The sequence below is a fragment of the Poecilia latipinna genome, unplaced genomic scaffold, assembly GCF_001443285.1.
Source record: "Poecilia latipinna isolate Pla-1442-1.1 unplaced genomic scaffold, P_latipinna-1.0 Scaffold1300, whole genome shotgun sequence".
Lineage (NCBI taxonomy): Eukaryota > Metazoa > Chordata > Actinopteri > Cyprinodontiformes > Poeciliidae > Poecilia > Poecilia latipinna.
Window position 1 is genome coordinate 11,124 of NW_015113916.1, and position 21,427 is coordinate 32,550.

Below are 21,427 nucleotides of genomic sequence, written 5' to 3' on the forward strand. Positions count from 1 at the left end.
GATAAAAACCCCAATGTCTGAACAAGGTTAGGGTCACTTCATGTCAAAAATAACAAATTAAGAACAAAGTACAGGGACTTTCAAAAGTTTTCATACCCCATCATATTTTATCACACTTCAACTACAAATGTTTTTGTATTTTTATTTTTTTTATGCAATAGAACAACAACATTTTATCAATGTGTTAGCATGGCCCAGTCAAAGTTCATAACTAAATCCAATTAGAAGTGTTGTTCACAGAGCATTTCCAGTTTGACCGTACTTGAACTATTTTGCTCTTCACAATTGTTCACTAGCTTGTGATGCTTTTTATCACATGAACTCACAGTAACTACAAGGAAGTTTTTGGTGCGAATGTGGCAAAAGAAAATATCTTTTGCAAATTGGGTTCTGACCCTCCTGAGAACCTTTGCGTTGATTATTAATATTACTTAGGTTTCACCTCTAACGGTCAAAGTATTGTTTTGTCAGAGAAGCTCTGGAAAAGATTCTATTTCATTCAGTGTTTTACTGAACTACCTTGTTTTTATAATATCTTTAATTTTAACTATAAATTTCAGCTTTTCTGAAAACTACAAATTTGTTTTCATAGTAGTGTGAATACCCAAAACATCAATCATTTCTAATCTATGGCTTATTCAGATATAATTCACCCTGAGTCTTGGACTAGATTTTGAAAAATAATCTCCAGAGCAGCACTATCCCTCCTCATTCCAGCCTGTCTCCTGGCAATTCTGTAATGGCGACAAAAACACAGCCTCATCCAAAAATAATCATTTCCCAAAGCCACTGCCAAATGCTCCAGTAGCAAAAGTCTCCACTGCAAACAGAAAGGGATGTGTGAGAAATTCATCTCATGTTATAATTAGTGGCGAGTAGGCTGTAAGGCTGTGCGATGGGATGTAATGAGAGCCAGGGAAAAAAAAAAAAAAAAAGAGGTGCCATTTAATTAGACGAGGCAGAGTTGAACCTTTGAGGTCCAAGTACCCACAACCGCCTGCCTCCTGAGAGAGGCTAGATAGAGGGAGACAGACAGACTAAAATACACAAAGAAGCTGTTATTTGTTGTTGCTCTGGCGCTCTGATGCTCTTGTCAGGTCCTGCCAAGTTTAAAGCCGAGGGACTAAATTGGTGTTGATGTTGCACGCTCCTTTACAAACTCTCTCCTTTGTGAATCTTCTCAGCTTTCTGTCTGTCCTCCCTAATTCCACTCCGTGGCTCCTAATTTGCCTCTTTAGAGAGTGACAGTTGCATTTAGGCAAAAGGTTATCATTGTATTAGAGTGGTGTTTTCCTCGAGGCTTACCTAGAATTACATGACACCGCCTGCAGCCACCTTTCCCTCTATGCTGGCCTGAAATGTTATCAGTCTGACTTAATTACTGTCACCAGGCAATGGGATTGACTCTAATGTATGTTCTGGTCCTGGACTCTCTGGAGAGATTTTAGAACTTGAGGAAAATCCCTTCTTAAGATATCTCTGTGTTGGACTGCATGTCTGCAGTTTAATACCTCTCTTCCTCCGCTGCACAGTTAGCACAGTGCACATGCACGGAGCGCATCCTTTATCTGATTAGCCGGCGCGCCTATGTGGAGCTGTGCGTGCGGGTTTGCTTGTGTGTCTGAGCTCAGCATCAAGCCCCAGGCAGGGCATGGATTTCATTTAGGAAAGTATCAAAGGTTTACACCGTGTTCGCTTTAATCAGCATGTTTATCAGGCAGAGAAAAATTGCAGGAAGGGACCACAGGGAGAGAGAGGGGCAGTGGCGGTTGAGGGGGGGTTATCTTAAGGACCAGTAGCCAGGGAAATTGATAATGGCTACAAGGTAATTTACTGGAGACTTGGGCATCCCTCCACTGCTCCTACCCTTGCCTCTCATTCTAATTACAGCCCATGTAATGTTCTAATGAATCTGCAGGTGTGTGTGGGTAGAGGAGGGAGGAGGGGGGCATGGAGGCATTTATGAGGATGTATAACCATCAGCATGTGGCTCTTGCTCGTGATCGTGTGTGTATTTGTGCATGTTTGAGTGTGTCACTCTAGATCAAGCCTGTTTTCCTGTAAGAAGATTGAATGCATCTCAAGGCTGCGCCAGCATCTCTCAAGTGCATTGTTGTCCCACAGTTTTTGAAGTATGAATATGATATGAAGAGCAATTAGATACGCCGTTAGCAATATTAAAGATACATGCCACTCACAGATGGAAAGTTGCGCTTCAAGTCGTCAGTGTGGCTCCATCTTTTGGCTGGATGTGCAGAGGGTAGAAAATCTGGACCAGATGTCGATACAGTTGTTTCTCAGTAAATTAGAACGTTAACAAAAATGTTATTATTTCAGAAATTCTCCTGGACTTCATTCTGGTTTAACACAAGGAATGACACAATTTTAGCCAATGTCCCAGATAAATTTGTGTGGAGTGAGTCTTGAATCTCTGACCCCAGTTTCTCTCTACTATTTGTCAATGTCCCCAAACTTTTGAATTGGATTTGCTTCTCGATCTTCTCAAAGCTGTGATTATGGTTGCTGCTTGTGGACAATTTTCTGCCACACCTTATCTCTCCATTAATAAACTGGGATACAGCATTATGCATACCCAGCTTTACATGAATGAATTGTAATGGCTTACCGTCGTCTTGGCACACACTTAAGTTTTTAAGACACAACCTCCCAGGACGACCATTGCCTTCCTTTGAAATTCCACTCAGTTCTCATCTCCCTTCATTGCTCTGTCTGGGATTTGTCCCTTTGAGCTCAATTTCTCAGGATGCATTTAATCTGAGCCATTCAGCAAATAGAAGCCAGACCTGTGAAGGACGACATTGAGTTACTGCATTGTTTTTGAACTGTAGTATATATGGTTGTAGTTTGACAACAGGAAGTGAACAAAGCCATTCAGTCCATGTTAGCCACGCTTCCGCAGTTAAAGTTGGAGCAAGAGGAAAGTTTAAGACGTTTTATTGGGATGGTTGTCTAAAGCGCATGCAATTTACAGTATGCTTTATGTGTAGCTCCCTTCATCGGCAGTACTAAGGATACCTTAATAAGCCCAAAGTCTGAACAGTAAGGGAAATTTAGGTGCCCTTTGTCATTTGGATTCCATTACAAGTTCGAAAAGAATAGTTTACTCTTGGAGAATGCGACACCCCTGTTCTGTTACCAAGCAAGTTTTTGTCTTTCCTTTATAATAAAAAACAAACAAACAACGAACTATTATTGTTTCTTGTCCTCACAGGAAAAGGAGGCCATTGAGGCAGTATCTGTAGGAGCTATTCTGTCCGATTACCAGAGGGTCCGTGTGGAAAATGTGTAAGTCAAACAGCAAAGCTTACTTGCTCCTCTGAACTCAAGTAAGGCACAATCTGTGGTTCACCAAAGGAAAATGCTACATCCAGTTTTTCCCTCACTTGTGTGACTAAACTAAACTAAGACAGGGTTCTGTGTACTCGTACACAGTCACATGTACACACATTTTGTTTTGCTTATGCCATTTGTATTCAGGCTTGTTTTATGTTTCTCATCATTTTCAATATTTTTCCGAACAAATCTTTAAACATAAAAGAATTTTAACAATAGAAAAGCATTAGTTCTCCTTACTTTTTTTTTCCTTCAAGTTTCCACCAGCTTGGCCTCCTTTTGTTCTGCAGACAGCGCAGCACTAAAGCTGTTGATTTAACAACACATACTAAATTTACTCACATGTATATGAAATGGAGACACAACCACATTTATTGGCACCACTGATAAAAGATTATTTCAATAGCAAAAATGTAAACTAAAAACCCAGCCCTTTGAGACCCATTATTTAATAGAATAAGAAATCTAACATTAAGATACATCTTTTATAAATGTGAAATTACATTGCACAGTTACTAGCCTTTGTACGTTGTTCTTTAGGAAGGACTTATGTTTTTTTCATAACATTATAAAATGTAGGAGCAAACATTCATTGACCATTCCTCTTTGCACAATCTCTTGATGCCACCAGATTACAGTCTTATTTAAAATGATCTGGTTCAAGATGCTATGCTTTATAACAAAGTCCCTGGGGTTCTTTGGCGAAGATGTGGGCCCATCGCATCATAGTATTTCACCACACTTGATAGTTTGCATGAAACAATTCCCATTTTGATCAAATCAAACTGGATCTTCGTTGTTGCAAAACAGCTCAATTTTGACCTAGAGTTTAGCAAACAAGATTAAGATTTCTCACTAAGTATATTCAAATTAATAGTTGTATTTTTTCACATTTATTTTTCACTGTGAGATTATCCTACTGCTGCCACAATATGAGCTGAATTTCAGCACATTTTATAACAGAGATACCAACAAATATTTGTGCATGTGTAATAGATGCAATGCTCCCCACCAGTTCTTTGAGGAGTGGACGTTTGTGAATATACAGTTTGACTCATGTTACCTCTGACTGCATGATGTAATACAAATCTTTAAATGGGGCTTTTTGTTTCCCATTAATAAGCCGTGAACTGTGGGCCTATCTGGGTGACAGATTTCATGTAAATAGATAAGGTGCTGGGCCAATATGGGGGTGTGACAATGTTCGGAAGTGGGCAGATATTCAATAATAACTACTTTGCATCTCTTTCACTTGTTTCATAGATGTCTGCGGCTTGGTCTGCAGCCCCTGGCCTACCTGTGGCGCCGAGACCAAGAGTCGCTGCTCTCTGAGATGATATCATCCGACCTACAGGCCATCCTCATCAAAGTTGCTGCTTTTGGTGAGATTTTTGCTTGTCTTTTGTTTGTGCCCCAGCCAGTTAGCCTCTGTTCTAGTTGCCTGTTTCCCTCCTTTCATTTCCTTCTTCTTGAGGTGCCAAGCTGTTCAGAAACGCAAACTTTTTATAATGAAAGTTGGTGGAAAGAAGCGGTGTATCTAAAGGAAGACAAGGAGACGAGTGAAGTACTACCCAACCCATTAATCTGCGGCTTAGCGGCGGTGTTAAGACTTGCGCTAGCGGCAATGAATTGAACCAGAGAACAATATGAAAAGATAAGAAGCACAAAGGAGGCGGAGGGAGGTATTATTGTGGCGTTGTGTTAGGAGGGGTGGGTGGAGAGATGGTTGGCAGTTGAGAAATACTCACAGGTGATTGCCCCGCACATTAATGCAAGCTGTCAATAACCAGCGCATGTCTGCACCGTGCAGGAGAGGCTCACCTATGCGTAGCTCCATTTATGCGGTCCGTGAAGTGAAGATTAAAATCTCGGTTCTCTCATTTGCAGTCTTCAACTGCTTCAGCTCTGAGGGAAGAGGGTTACTATGGAGTCACATGCTCTCCTCTCGCCTGTTTTGGAGCCCGAGGACAGAAAGATCAGGTTACTGTAAAACAGTAGGGATAGAACAAAAGTTTTCCTTTTTTCTTCTCTCGAGTACATGATGTCAGGATCCGTACCTGTATCTGCTTGACAGTGCAGCTGGATTCTTTTGGGCTGTTCCAGTGATGAATGATTATTGTGGCTACAAATGGTTCTTTTTACTCTTAAATTACTTGCAGGGGGAGGTCATTATATACACACTGTTTACGTCCTGTTAAGTGCTTGTTGTCACCTTTGGAAGCAATCAGTCGGATCGGAGTCTGCAGCTGAGTGATGACCTGTGGAGCTGAGTATGTTTAGGATATTCTGCCTACCTTTCAACACTGCTTAGATAACCCCTCATGGCATGCACTTACAAAACCATTTATTGTTGGTACTTAAGTTGCTGCAGCCAACACTCATTTGTTATGTTAATAATAAATAAAAGGGGTTTGACAATAAATATGATGGCCATCAAAGGAGAGCTGTTTTCAAGATTTTATTTTCTCGCTAAAGTAACCAAGCAGGAGAGATTTTGCTTTAAAATCAATTAAAGACATGATAAATTTAGGTTATCTTCTTTAGAATCAAATAGTACCGACTGATGAGGGCTTCAGTAGAACTGTCAAATGTGCTTTTGCTCAAATACAAAAGTAGTTCTTCGTCTTCCATTTATGGGCTAAACGTGAAATTAAATCAAAGAAATGTTTTTAAGAGAACAACTCACTGAAGACGTGTCGCCTTGTAACTCTCCTACCCGGCCAAGCTTTGTAAACCAAACACAACTTGATCTGAAAGCAAATTCCTCAAATTTTTTTGAAAGATTATAATTAGAATAGAAGATCACCTCGGGTGCCTTATGCGTATGTTTTGGCGTCCGGGCTGAAGATGTTTGTGTGCGTACGTGTCCGTGTGTGTTTTGGCTACAGGTAAAGCGAGCAGATCGTATCAGGCCTGACTTCTCACCTGTCCCAAGGCAGTAGTAATTAGAAAGGAGAGAATTGAATAGAGGGGCAAGCGCCAAAGGCATTTTAGGCAGCCCCCCCATAATTGCAGCTTTGGAGGGAGCAGGTCTGAGCAGTGAGGTGTGCTGCTTAGGGGAGATTGGATAACAGAAGGGCGTACCTGGTGGGCTTCGGTTTTTGTGTGTGGCAGAGAAAGAAAATGAGTCTTTGAGGGATTTACTTGTGCAGATCTTTAGAAAAAGATGGGGAAAAAAAAAAAAAAAAAAAAAAAACTTTCCTGGGGCAAAGGTTAAATCTACGTCTCAAATCCCAACCGCAACAGCTTATGATATTCTGTAGAAGTCTGAAATGTTTTTTTTTTCTTTTCCTCTGTTTGATTCTCAGAAATGAGAAATCATTCAAGATTTATTTTCCATCATTAGTTTTTCTAGTCGACCAAAATTCCACCAAGACTAGAAATCCTTGAAGCGCATCTCTCTGAATGCTCAAAGTCAGTCTTCTTCTTGAAAGTGTGTTTGTATGCTGATGACTGCCTAAAACCTTTTTTTATTTTTTTAAAGATGCCAACTGTCATAGAGGGGAGTAAGTTCAATCACCCAAGTTTATGCAAATGAATGCCAGGAAATGCTTCTAATTAAAGAAAAATGTGTTGTGTGGTTCTGAAGCTGTCTCTTTAAAATGCAATATCTCCTGAGCTGACCATGCTAATTGGCATTTCTAAAAGCTAGTATAAAATATTCATGTAATTAGATAATTGATTGATTAGTGCAGGTATGTATCAGGGCACAGGTTCAGCAGTTAATTGGTCCTGCCAGGAGTAATTGGCACGTGCGAAATCGAGGTCTGTCTGCATGAACTGGAATGCAGCCTTTAAGCTACCACAAAAATAATTTAATTTATCTTTCAGGACAATTAATAGTTGTGATAATGAGTAGTAAAAGGTTTTCATGTTGAATAATTGAGTTCTTTTCCCCTCAGACATTGGGAGTCTTATGTTTTCTGATTATTAGATACGAGCTACAACTCGTATCTAATAAAGCTTAATTTTTAGAAGATAATTAAATTGACATTGATGTTATGTCACTTATTACAGTTTTTTTTATTGTCTTTTGATTTATTCCTAATTTATTCCTAATGAAATTGCTGTCACAGTAAGAAAAAAGTTGTCAGTCTCTTTCTCAAAGCTCAGAAATAGTTGCAAAATCTTTTAACAAGTATATAAAAATACCAAAATTTGGCAGTGTAGGCAGGTGCCAAGTGGAGAAACACCCTGCGGTTCCAGGAAAACTGTCTATCCACTGTCGTAGAGGACCATGCTGACTAGCCTGAGCATTCATGGTAGGCTCTGCTGTGGGGAAGGTGTTGCAGTACTGCAGAGCTAAAGGAAGGGCGTGAGCAGCGTATACGCTAGCATGATTGACAGTACTAAGACCTTCCTCCATTGCTCCGACTGGTTGTTCTGTAAAAGACTGATCTATGAAAGATGTTGATCGGGTAAGTATGTGTGATATATTTTTGCCATATATCTTGTATCTGGTCGGTATAGCATATTACCGACCAGATACAAGGTTACAAAAAGGTTAAATGGTGCCCACTTCACTGAAGGTTATTTCTTTTATTTTGCTTTTCTTTCTGAAAATAAGATTACACCCTGATGGGATTGTAGCAAAGTTTATGCTGCCTATTATGCTTCTCACACCAACAGAATTTCAGATAAGAGCTTGACAAATTTCACGTATCCTGTTAATCCTACCATGCTTTGTGGCGTACCACTTCCCTCTCCTTCCTTATTTCATTTCTGTAATCATCTGTCTGCCTTGCAAAGATTAGGTGATAGTGAACAGCTTTTGTTTTGGCGAAGGATCTTTAAAAACGTTGTTTAAAGGCTGATGCGGCTCACCTACGAGGGAGGAGATGCTTATTTCACCCATTTAAAGGCTAAAATGTTACACATCATGAATCCAATTTTCTCTGCTTTTTCTCTCTAAAGGCAGGGATTAAAGCGGAGCTGTCAGCTCGCTCACCAGATCTTAAGACAGCCCGCGGATGTCGGCAATACTGTGCTCAGCTCAGTTTAGACAGTATCTTGAATCTCGCAGCTTTTTAATTTGGCATTAGGCTCAGTAAGCAAAATCACAAGAAGTTTTAATTAAATAGGTAACCCAGCGCTGCTGGGCAGCAAAAATCTACCTTCTCAAGGGTTGAAAGACTAATCGTGGTTTCTCAATAGATATAGAGGAAGATAGAGGATAGAGGCCTGGAGATAATTGTGTCTGACTTTAAGAAGGATAGAAGTGAGAGGAGCCTTTTCTCCTGAGTGAACGTCTGTTGAGTAAACAAAAGTTGCTTTTCCATTGTTTCCATCGGATCCAAGTTTTTTTTCTTCAAAAAGCTTTTCATGCATAAAGAGAAAGTTTTGTATCTTAGTTTTTGACATTATTAACTTCTCTCTTTCTTGATCCTAGAGAACATTCCTGACCTATTGGATCACAGACAAAAGATCTCTTGTGATATAATTAAGGTTGTGAAGCCAGATTTTATGGATTCTTTGGGTTTGGCCAGACTGCACGTTTGAATCAGTTTTAATGAACATTAATGGTTTTTTACATAGGGGCAGTCTAATGATAGACTTCTTATGTCTATCATAAGAAGTTGTATTTATCATTTTCATGATAAATTGAATTGCAATTAATATATATTTTTAAGGATTTTACTTAAATTATTTTTATTATTTTCTCTGAGTGTATTAACAAATACCAATAAATTTGAAAATATGATTAAATGCAGTTAATGTATGCATTTTAGTGATACAAAAGCTTTTTTTTTTACTTAACTGTTGTCCTAAAGAACCGCATTACAAATGTGTAAGGCTGCTGTCGACGATTATTTTATTGCTATGATTACTTTTCCAATCAGATAGTCATTATTACCTAAATATATGTAGTAAATAGTTCATATAGTGCATTTTATTCTTATTAAAATAGTATCACAAAATATCACAATACAGCTTTAAATCAATATTGGTACATAATTAGTTAGTACTGGAATTATATGCCTTTTTGGTATTTGACTCACAATTCCTCAACGACCCATTGTATTTCTGTCACCTGTCTTGTTTTTAATGTTGTTTTATTCAAGCTCAGTTTAAGGAAACCTCAGTTTTCATCTGGTTTCCTTGTAAACCTTGTCGTCTTCTTGAATATTGCCCCCTAAATGCCATCTCCGTGCTTCTAAAAAATGCATTTAGTCATTACTGGACACTGAAGTTTTAAAGTTCACTGAATTTAACTGGACTTTTATGGGATAATAAGATGTAAAAGGCCCTTTTAAAAGAGAGTCATTCCTTTCAGTCTCTCTCAGGAAAGCTCGTGTCTCTCCAAAGAGTGGTCTTACTGTCTCTGGTGGCAGACTAATGGCAGCTTCTAGTGGGCTTATTTGGGTTTAATGTGGCATAATGAGGTTAGGTAATTGGGTTTAGGTCAAGTTGTAAAACAGGTTTAGAGGAGACAGAGATGTGGAGATCATGCAAATGAGTGGTGTTAGATCGCCAGTAGCCTGCGCTGATGGCTTCTTTAGGAGTTTGCAAAGCATATATTGTACAAGTGCAGCCTCGTTCCAGCTTCCTTCATGTACAAATGGTTTCAGTAACCTTAATTCCAACTGGAACATCAATTAGGAAAACACTCACACAAGTGCTAAGTGGTCTTTGGAGAAATAGTTCCACATTAATGCCATCTTGGTATGGTTTTATCACTCACGCCTGTCGTCGTAGGTTTCAGTCATCCTGTTCTCTCCTTGTAAATATCAAATTATGTGTCATATATTATTTAAGAGCTGGGAAGTTAATGAACACATTAAAAAACGCTGCACCCACCCTTAGGAGCTCGGAGCCAATTTTCAAAATTTGTTAAAAGGCATGACTAATTAAAGAGGATATTTTAATTGGATTGAATTTTAATGCTTTTCTTCACCCTCCTTATTACCTTTGTGGCGGGGTTAAGATGAGAGGATGTTGAGATTAGATATTCTCACACTAATTAAGACTACAGATCCCCTGGGAGGAGAATAAGGGCCTGCTCATTCTATCCTTCCACACCCTGTCTACTCTCCTTCTTTCCCCTCCTTCCTCACTACCATGGCCCTCCGTCTCTCCTCCCTGAAGCGCTGGACCACGGAGACCCACAGCAGACACGCAGCTGGGATTAAGATGAACGCGGGATGGGATGCGACATCCCTCCTTCACATCTCCTTTCCATTTTCTTCTCGTATTCCGGCCGTCGCTCCTCATGGGGCCTGAAGATGACACATTAACCTTTGAGGTTGTCAGGCCATGAGAGACGAGAGATTCTCACATTAGGATTAACTTCATTTGTCTAATTAAACACATGACCATGCCAATGAGCAGGACCACGTGATCTGCTCTAGCGGAGGAGCTATATTCGATTTTCGGTGGAAATTATGTGGCCATTTTCCACAACTATCTTTATTACCGTGGTGTCACTGTCACCACTCTACGATTCACCCATATAGGTCATCAGTTACTTGTTAATGATCATGCCAGTCACAGGAAAACCATGTGCATAATGTACAGGTGCATTGAAGTAAATTGAAATATCATTGAAATGTCATAAAAGTGAAACTCATATACTATAACGATTAGTCACACATGCAAGCGCTCAAGACTTTATTCCTTTTAATTTTGGTAAACTTTGCTCTAATGACCTGACTCAGAGTGGTTAGGCACCAAGATGAAGGTGAGCCACAAAACACAGTTGTACCCTTTTTACAATGACTTGTTTACATTATGTTTTTCTTTTCAGATTTCAACATTGAAAAGGTGCTAGGTGCAGGTTCAGCGTGGACTTCGGCCAAAACACGGAACGACTTGTCTAAAATATTAAATAAACATACCGATAACACATAGACTCCTCACAATCATGTACAGCATTGAATGAGTTCTCAGAGGTGCTTCACAGAAAAGGTGTGGCAGGTTGGGATGAGCAAAGAATGAAAACGGGGCGATCTGCATCATCCGCCATCTCCTCCTGGGAAGCCAGCCCAAATCTGCCCATCTTTTGGCTCCACCAATCAGGAGAGACACCTGACACCTGCAAACTCAAAATTACATATTCAGAAAAATACAGCACCTTAAGATAGCAGCTGTAACTGTATTGAAAACCCAACATGGTATATATTATAAAGGGCCAATTTTAATGAAGAGTTATCAGCAAACTGATGTTCGTAATATACACTCTACTTGTCCTCTCAACATTGCTGTTATTCCCGATTCTTGTGAAATGTTTTCTACAACACATTTTCCTTCCCTTCTTTCCATTCAAAATGCCCTTTTTTGGGCTGATGCAGTACTCTAATCCTCTGAGAAACAGAACTTTGGGTTTTCATTCTCTGTCAGCAATTATCATTAGAAGTTGGAGAATTAAATCCTTGAAAAAAAAATGACTCCATGTTTAAACAGTCTATTCAAAAATGAGTTTCACTTTTACAATTTAATTCTAGAAATATATTATCTAGAACATTATTTTAATTCATTGAGATACTTCTGTAGAAAAAATAAGAAAAGCCATAATGAAAGACCATCAGCTGCACTTGTGTGACTTTACGATCGTACTGCTACTTTTTTTAACTGTAAAAGTAGGAAAAAGGGCAAATACTTAGTTTGGAATTTCCTCAAATTTAGCATTTTATGTTCATGTCCTGTTATGTTTTTATTGTTCTATTCTTTGTCGTAAGCACCTGGTACTGTGAGCTTTGTTTTGTGTCTGAGCGGTGAAGAATGTGCTGTAGGAAATTGAGGGCTGCACTTTCTTTCTGGGTGAGATGAAGTTCAACGCTGAGGCCTCGTACTCCGGAGCCGAGAAGGCAAAATCAGGACTTCACCGTCTCAAAGGAGCAAAACCCCTCCAGGGGTTTAGAGAATTGTTGATTGATTTATTCTACCTTTCATTCCTAAATTAAACCAGTCAGGCTGTTAATCTGAATCCGAAGCAGCAGATTTTTATTGCTATAAACAGGAAGAGCGCATTTGTTTTTGTAAATTGTAAATTAAACGCTTTTGTCTTATTGTCTGGGGAGTGTGGGGGAGTGAGCCAGAGCATGCCACCACTCGGTATGCAGGCAAAACTGACCGGCACCTCTTTCTTTTCCCTTCTTCTTTTCTCTCCCATGCCTGTGAGTCACTTCCATGCACCATTTCAGGGGAAGGGGAGAAAAAAGGCAAATAAACACAATTTCTTTCCAGAGTTTATATTCTCAAAGGGAACTACATGTGCAGGGGGCAGGAGAGGGTGCATTGGGGGAGTTTGCGGCTTGCAATTGAAAATTGTTGCCTTTACAGAGAGAGATCTGTGTACACTACTTGCAAAGTCAAACAAATAGATCCAGGGTGCAGGTTTAGGAGTGTTTTTGTGAGACTGCCCGTAAACCTCCCTGCCTGTCATCTTCAATCACTAAGTCCGTTTCTGATCAGACCTTATTTTTTTCTCTCTCTCCCTCTCTCTTCTTGTCTGTGTGCATGGTGTTTGTGTGTGTGTGTATTGGTCTCTGTTTGTATTGCTTTGTTAATGTTATCCTGCATTTTCCATGCGGATGCCAGGCCTGGATCCAGAGAAGCACTTAGGAAAATCCCTGGCCGATATGCAGCCCTATTTGAAACAGGTCATACACTCTTAGATACCTTTCCAACAATCTGACCTCAGTACTTTGTGATATCTTAGTGTGCACATCATTTTTTTATTAGATACACATGTACTGTTCCAGTCAGAAGTTTACATACATTATCAGCAGCCTAAATTTGAACACATTTTGAGTATTAGAGAGATATTGGAACTTTTCCTCTTTTCATCTTCAATGATTTCTAAAAACAAGCAAACATCCTGCCATTGTGGCCAAACAGCTCAAGCTTTGTCTTGCCTGAACATTTATCTACCAAAGGAATTTAGTTTGGCCTTGTGGACAGCTTCAAATTCAATCGTTTACATGTTGATTAGGAACAGATGGCTCTTAGTCAGCAACTTCTCAGTCTGTTGATGTCAAGCTTTCTTCAAAGTGGACAGTGACACTGGTGTCTTCCAGCTTATGACAGATTTGGACCTTGCTGCTCTTGACCGTCCTAATAAATATCCTTCCACTTGATGTTGACAGACGGTTGCACATTGACTATATTGGAATTTCCACAAGGTTTGATTTTATACTGATTCTAAAATTGTGAATTAAGTCAGGTCCAAGGCAGAAAAATAACCCATTTAATAAAACCAATTCAGTTGTTCAATTTATAATGGAAATTATACCAGAAGCTTGTTGAAGGCTACAAAAGCGTGATAAAGGTGCAACTTGCTAAGGGAGATTTGTTCAAATGGGGATACACGTTTGTATTTGTGTAATTTCAATTTTGTGTGGACCAGAAAAAAAAACAACTATTTTAATCTCACCCAATCCTTGCTATCAGAATAACAATACATTAATATGACATTCACGCCCATGTTGAGGTTTTAGAAATTTCTGGCTGGAACTGTAAGTTACATAAACTTTTGTTTTCCTATTGGTTTGGATATTGTCGTGTAAAGTTGTCATCACTGAATCGTTATTGTATGTTGATGTTCGACAGCACAAATGCTAAAATATCTGCAAGCTGATTAGCATCCTTTTGCAGAAAGTTTTCCATACTGTGGCGTATTACTAAAATAAAATATTTTGCTTTGCTTTGAGCAGCTCTCCCACAAGTACGGAGTCCATATTTGTGGTGAGGGAGGTGAATATGAAACCTTCACACTCAATTGTCCGCTCTTCAAAAAGAAGATAGTGATGTGAGTAAACCAGCACAACGCTCAGTCGACAAAATGATTTTCCTCCTCCAGGTGTCTGGATGTTTTCTGGTTGTTTGCGCAGAGACGAAGCCGAGACGGTGATTCACTCCGCCGATGCTTTTGCTCCAGTTGGCTACCTGCACTTCACCAAAATGCACGCAGAGGACAAACACAGCGTGAGTCTAATTTCTGTTCATTGAAGTTGATTCACATACAAAGTCAATACCGTATCAATGGCTTTGCATGGAGACGTTTGACTCTGTGGGGTTGATTACGTTCAAGCAGCTCTCAGGGCCAAACGGTATACCAGAACACAACCCTTCGGTGCTTGGTAACTTTGTCGAGGAGCGGGGAAAAACACAGCTCTGCAGGGTAGGATCCAGATCAGCCTCCAGAAGGCCTTTCTAACTCTACTTCCACACATTCTAGCTCTTCCAGCCCCACGTGGCCTAGTTTGACGTCTGCAATATTCGCCGCAGCCTGAAACGAGGCCCAGCTTAATAAACATGTCTGCTCGCATTAAGGCGCTTTGCATTCAGGTAGCTGGCTGAGCGGACACAAGCAAAGGGTTGTGGGGTAGGAGAAGAAATTGGCTTTTGGTAAATTGAAGGCTGAATTGGGCCTCAAATGCTCGAGGAGGACGACACATTTCCCTCTCCCTGCAGGAGTGGACGGCAAATTCTAACATTTCTTAAATTGTTCTTGAAAAGATTCAGTGAAGATAGATCATTTATGTATTTTTTTTTTCTTTGTTTGAAGTTCCCGTGTTTATTTAAAAATCATACTGGAGGTTCAGTTTGCATTTTCTGTGTTTACTGGAGTATTTTGTTGTCACACAGAAGGATCGAGTATGTGATTTGAAGACACACACTGTGACATACACATGTCCCCTCGAATTTATATGCAGACATTTTTACATATGTACTGTATGTCTTTATTTTAGATGGGGGAGGGCACTGTTATAGACAGAAAACATACCCCCATCCAGCAACCCCTGCGACCCTCCAGCCTCACCCCCTTAAGCTATATATTTTTTTTCCTGCTCCCCTTGCAGCCACTTCCACCCCCAACATGCAAATAGACACTGCATGCTCCTGCGGCCCCTCTAGCCCCCCCTAGGTCGCTGGAGAAAGAGCAGGGAAAACCAGAGCCTACAAGAGTAAGAAAGGGGAGGGAGAGCGAGAGGGGCAGCAGCGGCGGTGGGGTGGGGGAGAGACAACCAGGGGAGAACCTGCCCTGGTTCAGCTTTCTGAAGCTCTTCTCGTCAGGGTGACAGATCTGCGGTGACACCAGCACTAGAGGAAACTGCACCAAGCTCAGGGGGTGGGGATGGACCACCATCATTTGCCCTCAGTTAATGCTAGTCAAGCTATTTTTCATGCTGGCCAGGAGAGAGGGGCTGAAGTATAATTAATTTGATTATCATATGGCCTAATGCGGCTGACAGGAGACAAGGGGGCGGGGGGGTGAATGAGTATCAGGCGGCGTGAGGGTTGCGCCGAGGAAATATGAAATATGTATTTAAACGCGTGGCACCCTTGCAGGATTTGGCAGGTAATATGTATGCCTTAGAGAATGATAATGATTTGTTATTTAAAGAAGTCGCAGGGAGCGGAGGCAAAGTATAAGCAAACAGCTGCAAAAAAAAAAAAAAAATGGTGCAATCCAAAACATGTCTCACTGATCTAGTGTTGAGTCTTGACTGACAGCCATTATGATTGGATCTACAGTATCAGAAAACACCACACCCTGTTCGCCTGAACCACGAATATGTTAGCAAGTTGTTTCATATTCATTCACCTTGAAGTTATGCGCGTCTGGGTCCTTGTCATGTAAGACTGACGTGCACACACAGCCTGCTCGGCGGCGTACGTGGTGAGGTTGGTTAATTATACGGCGTTTTGTCTGCCATCGCAAACGGCTCCGCGCTCTTTGGTGGGCACTTGGCCTGATGTATTCCCCCGTGGTGCTTTATTTGCAGGATGCGGTGGCGAGAGCTTTGCCCCATGGTAGTTGTCCTTGCCAGAGCGCCATTGACAAGATGACTGAGGAGGTGGAATATGCTGATCAAGCTGAAGACAACCAGCACAAATTTACATCAAACTGTGACCTTAGTTGTCACTGGGGCCACGGTGAGATTCATTTGTTGTGAGACGTGTGCACGCAGACATGCATGCATGAGTGTGTATTTATGTCTGGGTGTGTCAAATGATATCTCTGTGCGGTGTGTGTTGCTGTGGATCGGTGTCGTGTGTGACCAGCATCATAATGCCGGAGCTTTTTGCATGGCGGTTTGACAAGAGTTGTCATTTGAGTAGCTTATTTGTGACGGCATCTGAATTAATTTCTTTGATGACATGCAATGAATATTTATGGCTTGTTTACGAAGGAACAAATATTTAAAGGTGTTTCAAAACATTATGATGAACCAAAACCTATTTAGTGGTGGGAATCCTAACTTCTTTGCTGCCTCTTCCCCCAGACAAGCCTCCATCCTGCTCCAGAAGGTGTTCAAGGGGCTATCAGTGGATCTCAGGCATCAATGGACTTTGGAGCCAAGATCTTGGGATTGAGGGCCAGACACTGGCAGCCTTAGCTATGCTTCAAGGTAAAGGAAATGTCGACAAGAACAAAAAAAAAAAAAAAAATCCTTCACACTCCTTGAACTTATTAAACACCTCAATCTGCTGATGCCCCTAAATAAAATCCAATATAGCCATTTGCCACATCTGTGCGATTTAACGTCATTTGTTGAAAATTGAGGTTCGCAGAAGCTCACTGTCGGATCTGATGAGTCTTGAACTATTTTGTGAATAAGAATGGACAAAAATGTATGCTGTGCACATCTGACGTACTGCTCCACCTGTCATTCCCACTGTAATTGTAGCAAAAAGTCGTTCTACAAAACATTCAGTCAGGCAGGCTTAATAGAAATACACTGCATATTTTTCAAAACAACCAACTTTTTTTTATTCCTGCTTTCCAATTTTGGACTGATTAGTATTGGTCTATCACTTGAAATCCCAGACCAATATTTACTTAATGTACTAAAAATTCAGATTTTGATATCTAAAAAAACCAAAACGTTACTGTTCTGGTGAGATCTAAATAAAGGTCTGCTTGTGTTGTGTTAACTGGACACAAAACAAGATAAACAGCAGACCTTTAAAACTTCATCTTGACTCAGCGGCACTTCTTAACTCCTCAGACAAACTCAGTGTGTCACAGATTCTGTCAGTCAGATGAATGGGAGATGTAGCTGGCCGCTGTACAAGGACAAGCGTTTTAATCCAACACAGAACCAACTGTTTTTCAGACACACAGTGCAACCATTTTTGCCCTGCAGAAGTTTTTATAGTGCACACTTTTTCCCCCGCTGCATCTCTATTTTTTTCTTTCTTTCTTTTTTTTTTTTTTGATGGAGATGGAAGAGCAAAAGATGAAAAGCATATTTAATGTTTATGGTGGTGCTTGGCTGATCAGCCCCTTCACAGAGACAATATTAAACAAGTTAATATTTAATGAACAGCTTCTTTGTATGGGGGCAAAGTAGTGTGAGATGCTAGTGTTGGCAAAGGAAAAACAAACTTGAAGCTCTTTCAGATGATTGTTGGGAGAGAGGGAGGCCTTGCTTTGAGCCAAGGAGCTTGTATTTGTATCCAAAGCCTCCAATATGCACACCGGATTGCTTTCAGTGGAGGGGGCCACCAGTACTGCTGCTTTATACTTAAAGCCAGTACTTTAGTTTGAGCATGTGTGACTCAGAAATGTATTAAAATAAGAGCAGGAGGTAAAACAAAGAATGTTTTACAAAAGAAATTATGTTGAGACCGAGCATTAAAGCTAAGTACAAGACTTTAGAGATTTTGCCATATGTTTATAGATTTGGTTTGTTCAGTCCAGGCAAGATTTTCTGACTTTGTACTGTGCTGTTGGTAATGTCTAAAAATATTATGCATTTTATCAGATGAGTTGCAAAACAAGGCTTGGAAAATGAAGGACATCGTCTTGGTTCATCTCTATGTGAGGAATATGGAGGATTTTGTTTCTCTCAATGCAGTTTACAGGAAATACTTCAACATAAATCCCCCAGCCAGGTAAAAGCTTCCCTTTCTTGCTTTATATGTTTACATTCTTCAATTTTGTCATACTGCTTTTGTTTTGTTACGTAGGGTTTGTGTCCAGGCGCCTCTGCCTGCCGGACAGCTGCTGCAGATGGACTGTCTCCTCCATGACTGGACCGAACCCCTGGAGGAAGGTTGTTTCCGCCACAAAGAAGCCCTTCACGTCCAGAGCCTCTCCCACTGGGCCCCCGCTAACATCGGGCCGTACAGCCAGGCCTTCAAGGTGAGGTTCAGGGACCTCCACTGAGGATACAAGGGTGCAGTGGTGACAGAATACTTTTGAGGGTAACAAGAAAGAAGAGTTTAGGATAAAGTTTTTATGGTTGATTCACAGTTTTGATGCACAGTGGAAAATAATTCATAGTCCTGCCATATTTAGATAGAAAATAATTTTCATAGTGATTTAGCTTGATTGAGATTTTTTTCTGACAAAGACAAAATTAAAATTGAGGACCTGCGGCTCCTTCTCGCATATGAAAAAGTGCAAAATAAAAAAAAAAAAAGAGATCTGCACCTACCAACGTGGAACGCTGATGTAGGAAATGACAGACTCACACGCATCATTTATAGAAACTGTTTCCTATTGAAAACTTTTTTCCTGCCTTTTTATTCTTCCTTTATTCATATTTTAAACCCTCACTGATACTGAAAACGGCTCGCTTCATATCTTCTTCCCTCAGTAAAAACTTTCCTACCAAAGAATGTTCTGGGAAGTGCAACCTGGTAGTGTTCAGGTTACCATCTGCTGTTTGGGAAACAAAAAAAAATGACTTATTTGGGGATAGCGATGCTGAAGATCGGATAATTTTCAGATTTTTATTTTTATTTTTTAATGCTAGTTGCCTTTATTGGAATCCTCAGGAAATGAGCGAGGAGAGAAGTGGAAAAGAAATGCAGCGACGGTCTCATTCACACAAGTATTCCAAGCTCTACCTCTGTGCCACACACCAGCCCACATTTCACTTATTGTGTGATGGATTTTTTACTTGAGTAGTTTTGTCTTTATCTTTTACCATGTGTCCTTTCTAAAATGGCTAATGTGCACCTACCCTTTGCACTTGTTTATAAAGCGGCATGTCTTTGTCTCTCATATTGTTTCAAACCTTTAAAGGATGTGAAATTCAAAGGCCAAGCAGAGGAAGTGTGGGCCGCGGTTGCATGGTTGGCTTGGTGTTGTGTTTACCCAGTGTGTATTATATAGGATTACACTTGTCAAGGTACTGTCAACAAGGATAGTGTCCATCTCCTCCACACGTCCTTGATCCTTCAACCAAATCCATCTGTGAGTGAGAACATGTGTGGATTAGCCATTCGCTCGGGTCCTGACGGGCGTATCTCAGCGGTCTGTTGCTGAAGCCGAGTTTGGATTCCTGAGATCTAACCTAAAGAGTTTGGTTTGTTTTTAGCATGCCAGCAGTGCTTGAAATCTTCAATGAAGCCTCATCGAGACATAAAATTGAAGTCAGCTGCGTGCAAGTACTTTTGCCACGAGAAAAAAAAAAGTTTAATCTCTCGCTCATTTAATTATAATTAAAATTCGCTATAATTTGAGCAAACTACAAAGAGGAGTGCTTACTCAGAGCTCTGCGTGGCTCTTCACACAACCCCTGCATGGTCTCTCAATGTGTCTACTCCCCTTTACGCAACAATGGCTTAATTTGATCAAAAATGTATTAACAACTCTTCAGTGCAGCAGAGAGTTTTACATATTGATACAATTAGCCTCTTGCTGTGAGCAAGCACGCAGCTCACCCACCCCCACTGTCTCATCACGGCTCTGCTGTGATTGTCTCGATCTTAACGACAATGTTCCTCGTTGCTCAGAGGAGCACAGGGACAGAAAAACCTGTGGCCACATGAAACAGAAAGTGCCTCCAGTCCACATATTTAGGATGTAAAGGTTTCAACTGTACTCAAAAATGAATCTGTAATCTTAAGCATGTCTTCGTAGTGTGTTATGTGGAGATGAGTGAAACCTTAATGGAGGAACAAATTGAGCTCCAGATTCCTTAGCTTGGCAAGTTCTGGGTAATTGTTTACTTTATTGTTTACCAGTCGGGGGATGAGGGGGGGTAACCAGTTGATTCAGCTAAATAGGGCTTTAAGCACTATGTTTATTGTCCTGCTATATTGGGACCAGTTTGTTCCTCTGCTTCTAATGATCTGAGAGCGAGCACATGGCTAGTGACAGAAAATGGCCCTGCAGAGTCTAACCACGGAGGACCGCCGCTGGTGGAGGGATAGAGGAAGTGCATATCGGATTGGCATGTGATGGATGCTGGACCTTCAAACCCCATCCATCCATTCGTCTGTCTGCTTGGCTTGTCATGTCTCTCAGCGTCAGCTCTCGGAAATGGCAAGCTGACTCAACGTCGACTTGGTCTGGCAGTATGACAGATTCGGATCTGACTTGATTTAGGGAATTAGTTAACCTTTTTAAAGCTGGGAGGGGGGGGGGGGGGTCTCTTGGTGTATTGGGCACTGCTATATTGGAGCCCATCAGTTTACTTTAAAGCTGCAAGCGGCAAAGATAAAAACTGTAATTTAATTTATGATTTGATTTTCACTCTGTCATATTGTTCTTCACATGACTGACAGTTGTTTTTGTGCATCCCAGTGTAATTATATCAAATTATTTGTGAGTGTGAGGTTACTGAAGTTCTTGGCATAAATTGTTTTGTTTTAGCAATAATTTATGTTATCTAAGTATCTTTTTAAAATTAATATATTAGTCATAAAAAGTTCTGAGAATGTTAAATGTTTTCAAGCTAGTTATCAAGCAGTACAGTAATTAATCATTCAAAGTAGTTTAAAAACTTTTTATACATGGGAACTTAGCATCATCATTGACTTGCAACTTTCACTCTTCCTGCATGAAGACATAGTGACAATCGCTTGCCAGATCCTTAACAATTATTTAATACTTTAAATTATTTATATTTAAAGTCATCTTGACACAATCCATATTGTGGGATTCTTTCAAAGAAAAGTTTTGTGTTAGATTTAATGTTTGTGACTGAAGCCAGCTTTTGTTTTTTGTTTTGCCACCAGTACTCTGCTTTTTAATTTAAATTTAGAGTAATTAGGAATGATTGCTCCTATAAGTAGGCAGATTAATTAAATTGGTTTTATCACAGAGTTGACAACAAGAATCTCAAGCTGCACACCTCCCTCCATGTCTATTTAAATTGATTCTGCCTAT

The 21,427-nt window shown here is 40.3% G+C and overlaps 1 protein-coding gene across 1 annotated transcript in view; it reads left to right on the top strand.

The window, feature by feature from the left end:
* Positions 1–3,161: 3,161 nt before the first annotated feature.
* Positions 3,162–21,427, top strand: part of LOC106961434 (diphthine--ammonia ligase-like) — a gene marked incomplete at its 5' end in the record, with an annotated part of 47,777 nt that continues 29,511 nt past the window's right edge. The window contains 9 exons of the mRNA XM_015055172.1: positions 3,162–3,306; positions 4,618–4,736; positions 12,892–12,953; positions 14,007–14,101; positions 14,184–14,277; positions 16,083–16,233; positions 16,584–16,709; positions 18,069–18,198; positions 18,274–18,448. Coding sequence (XP_014910658.1) covers positions 3,162–3,306; positions 4,618–4,736; positions 12,892–12,953; positions 14,007–14,101; positions 14,184–14,277; positions 16,083–16,233; positions 16,584–16,709; positions 18,069–18,198; positions 18,274–18,448 — 1,097 coding nt within the window. The remainder of the gene's footprint in view (positions 3,307–4,617; positions 4,737–12,891; positions 12,954–14,006; positions 14,102–14,183; positions 14,278–16,082; positions 16,234–16,583; positions 16,710–18,068; positions 18,199–18,273; positions 18,449–21,427) is intronic.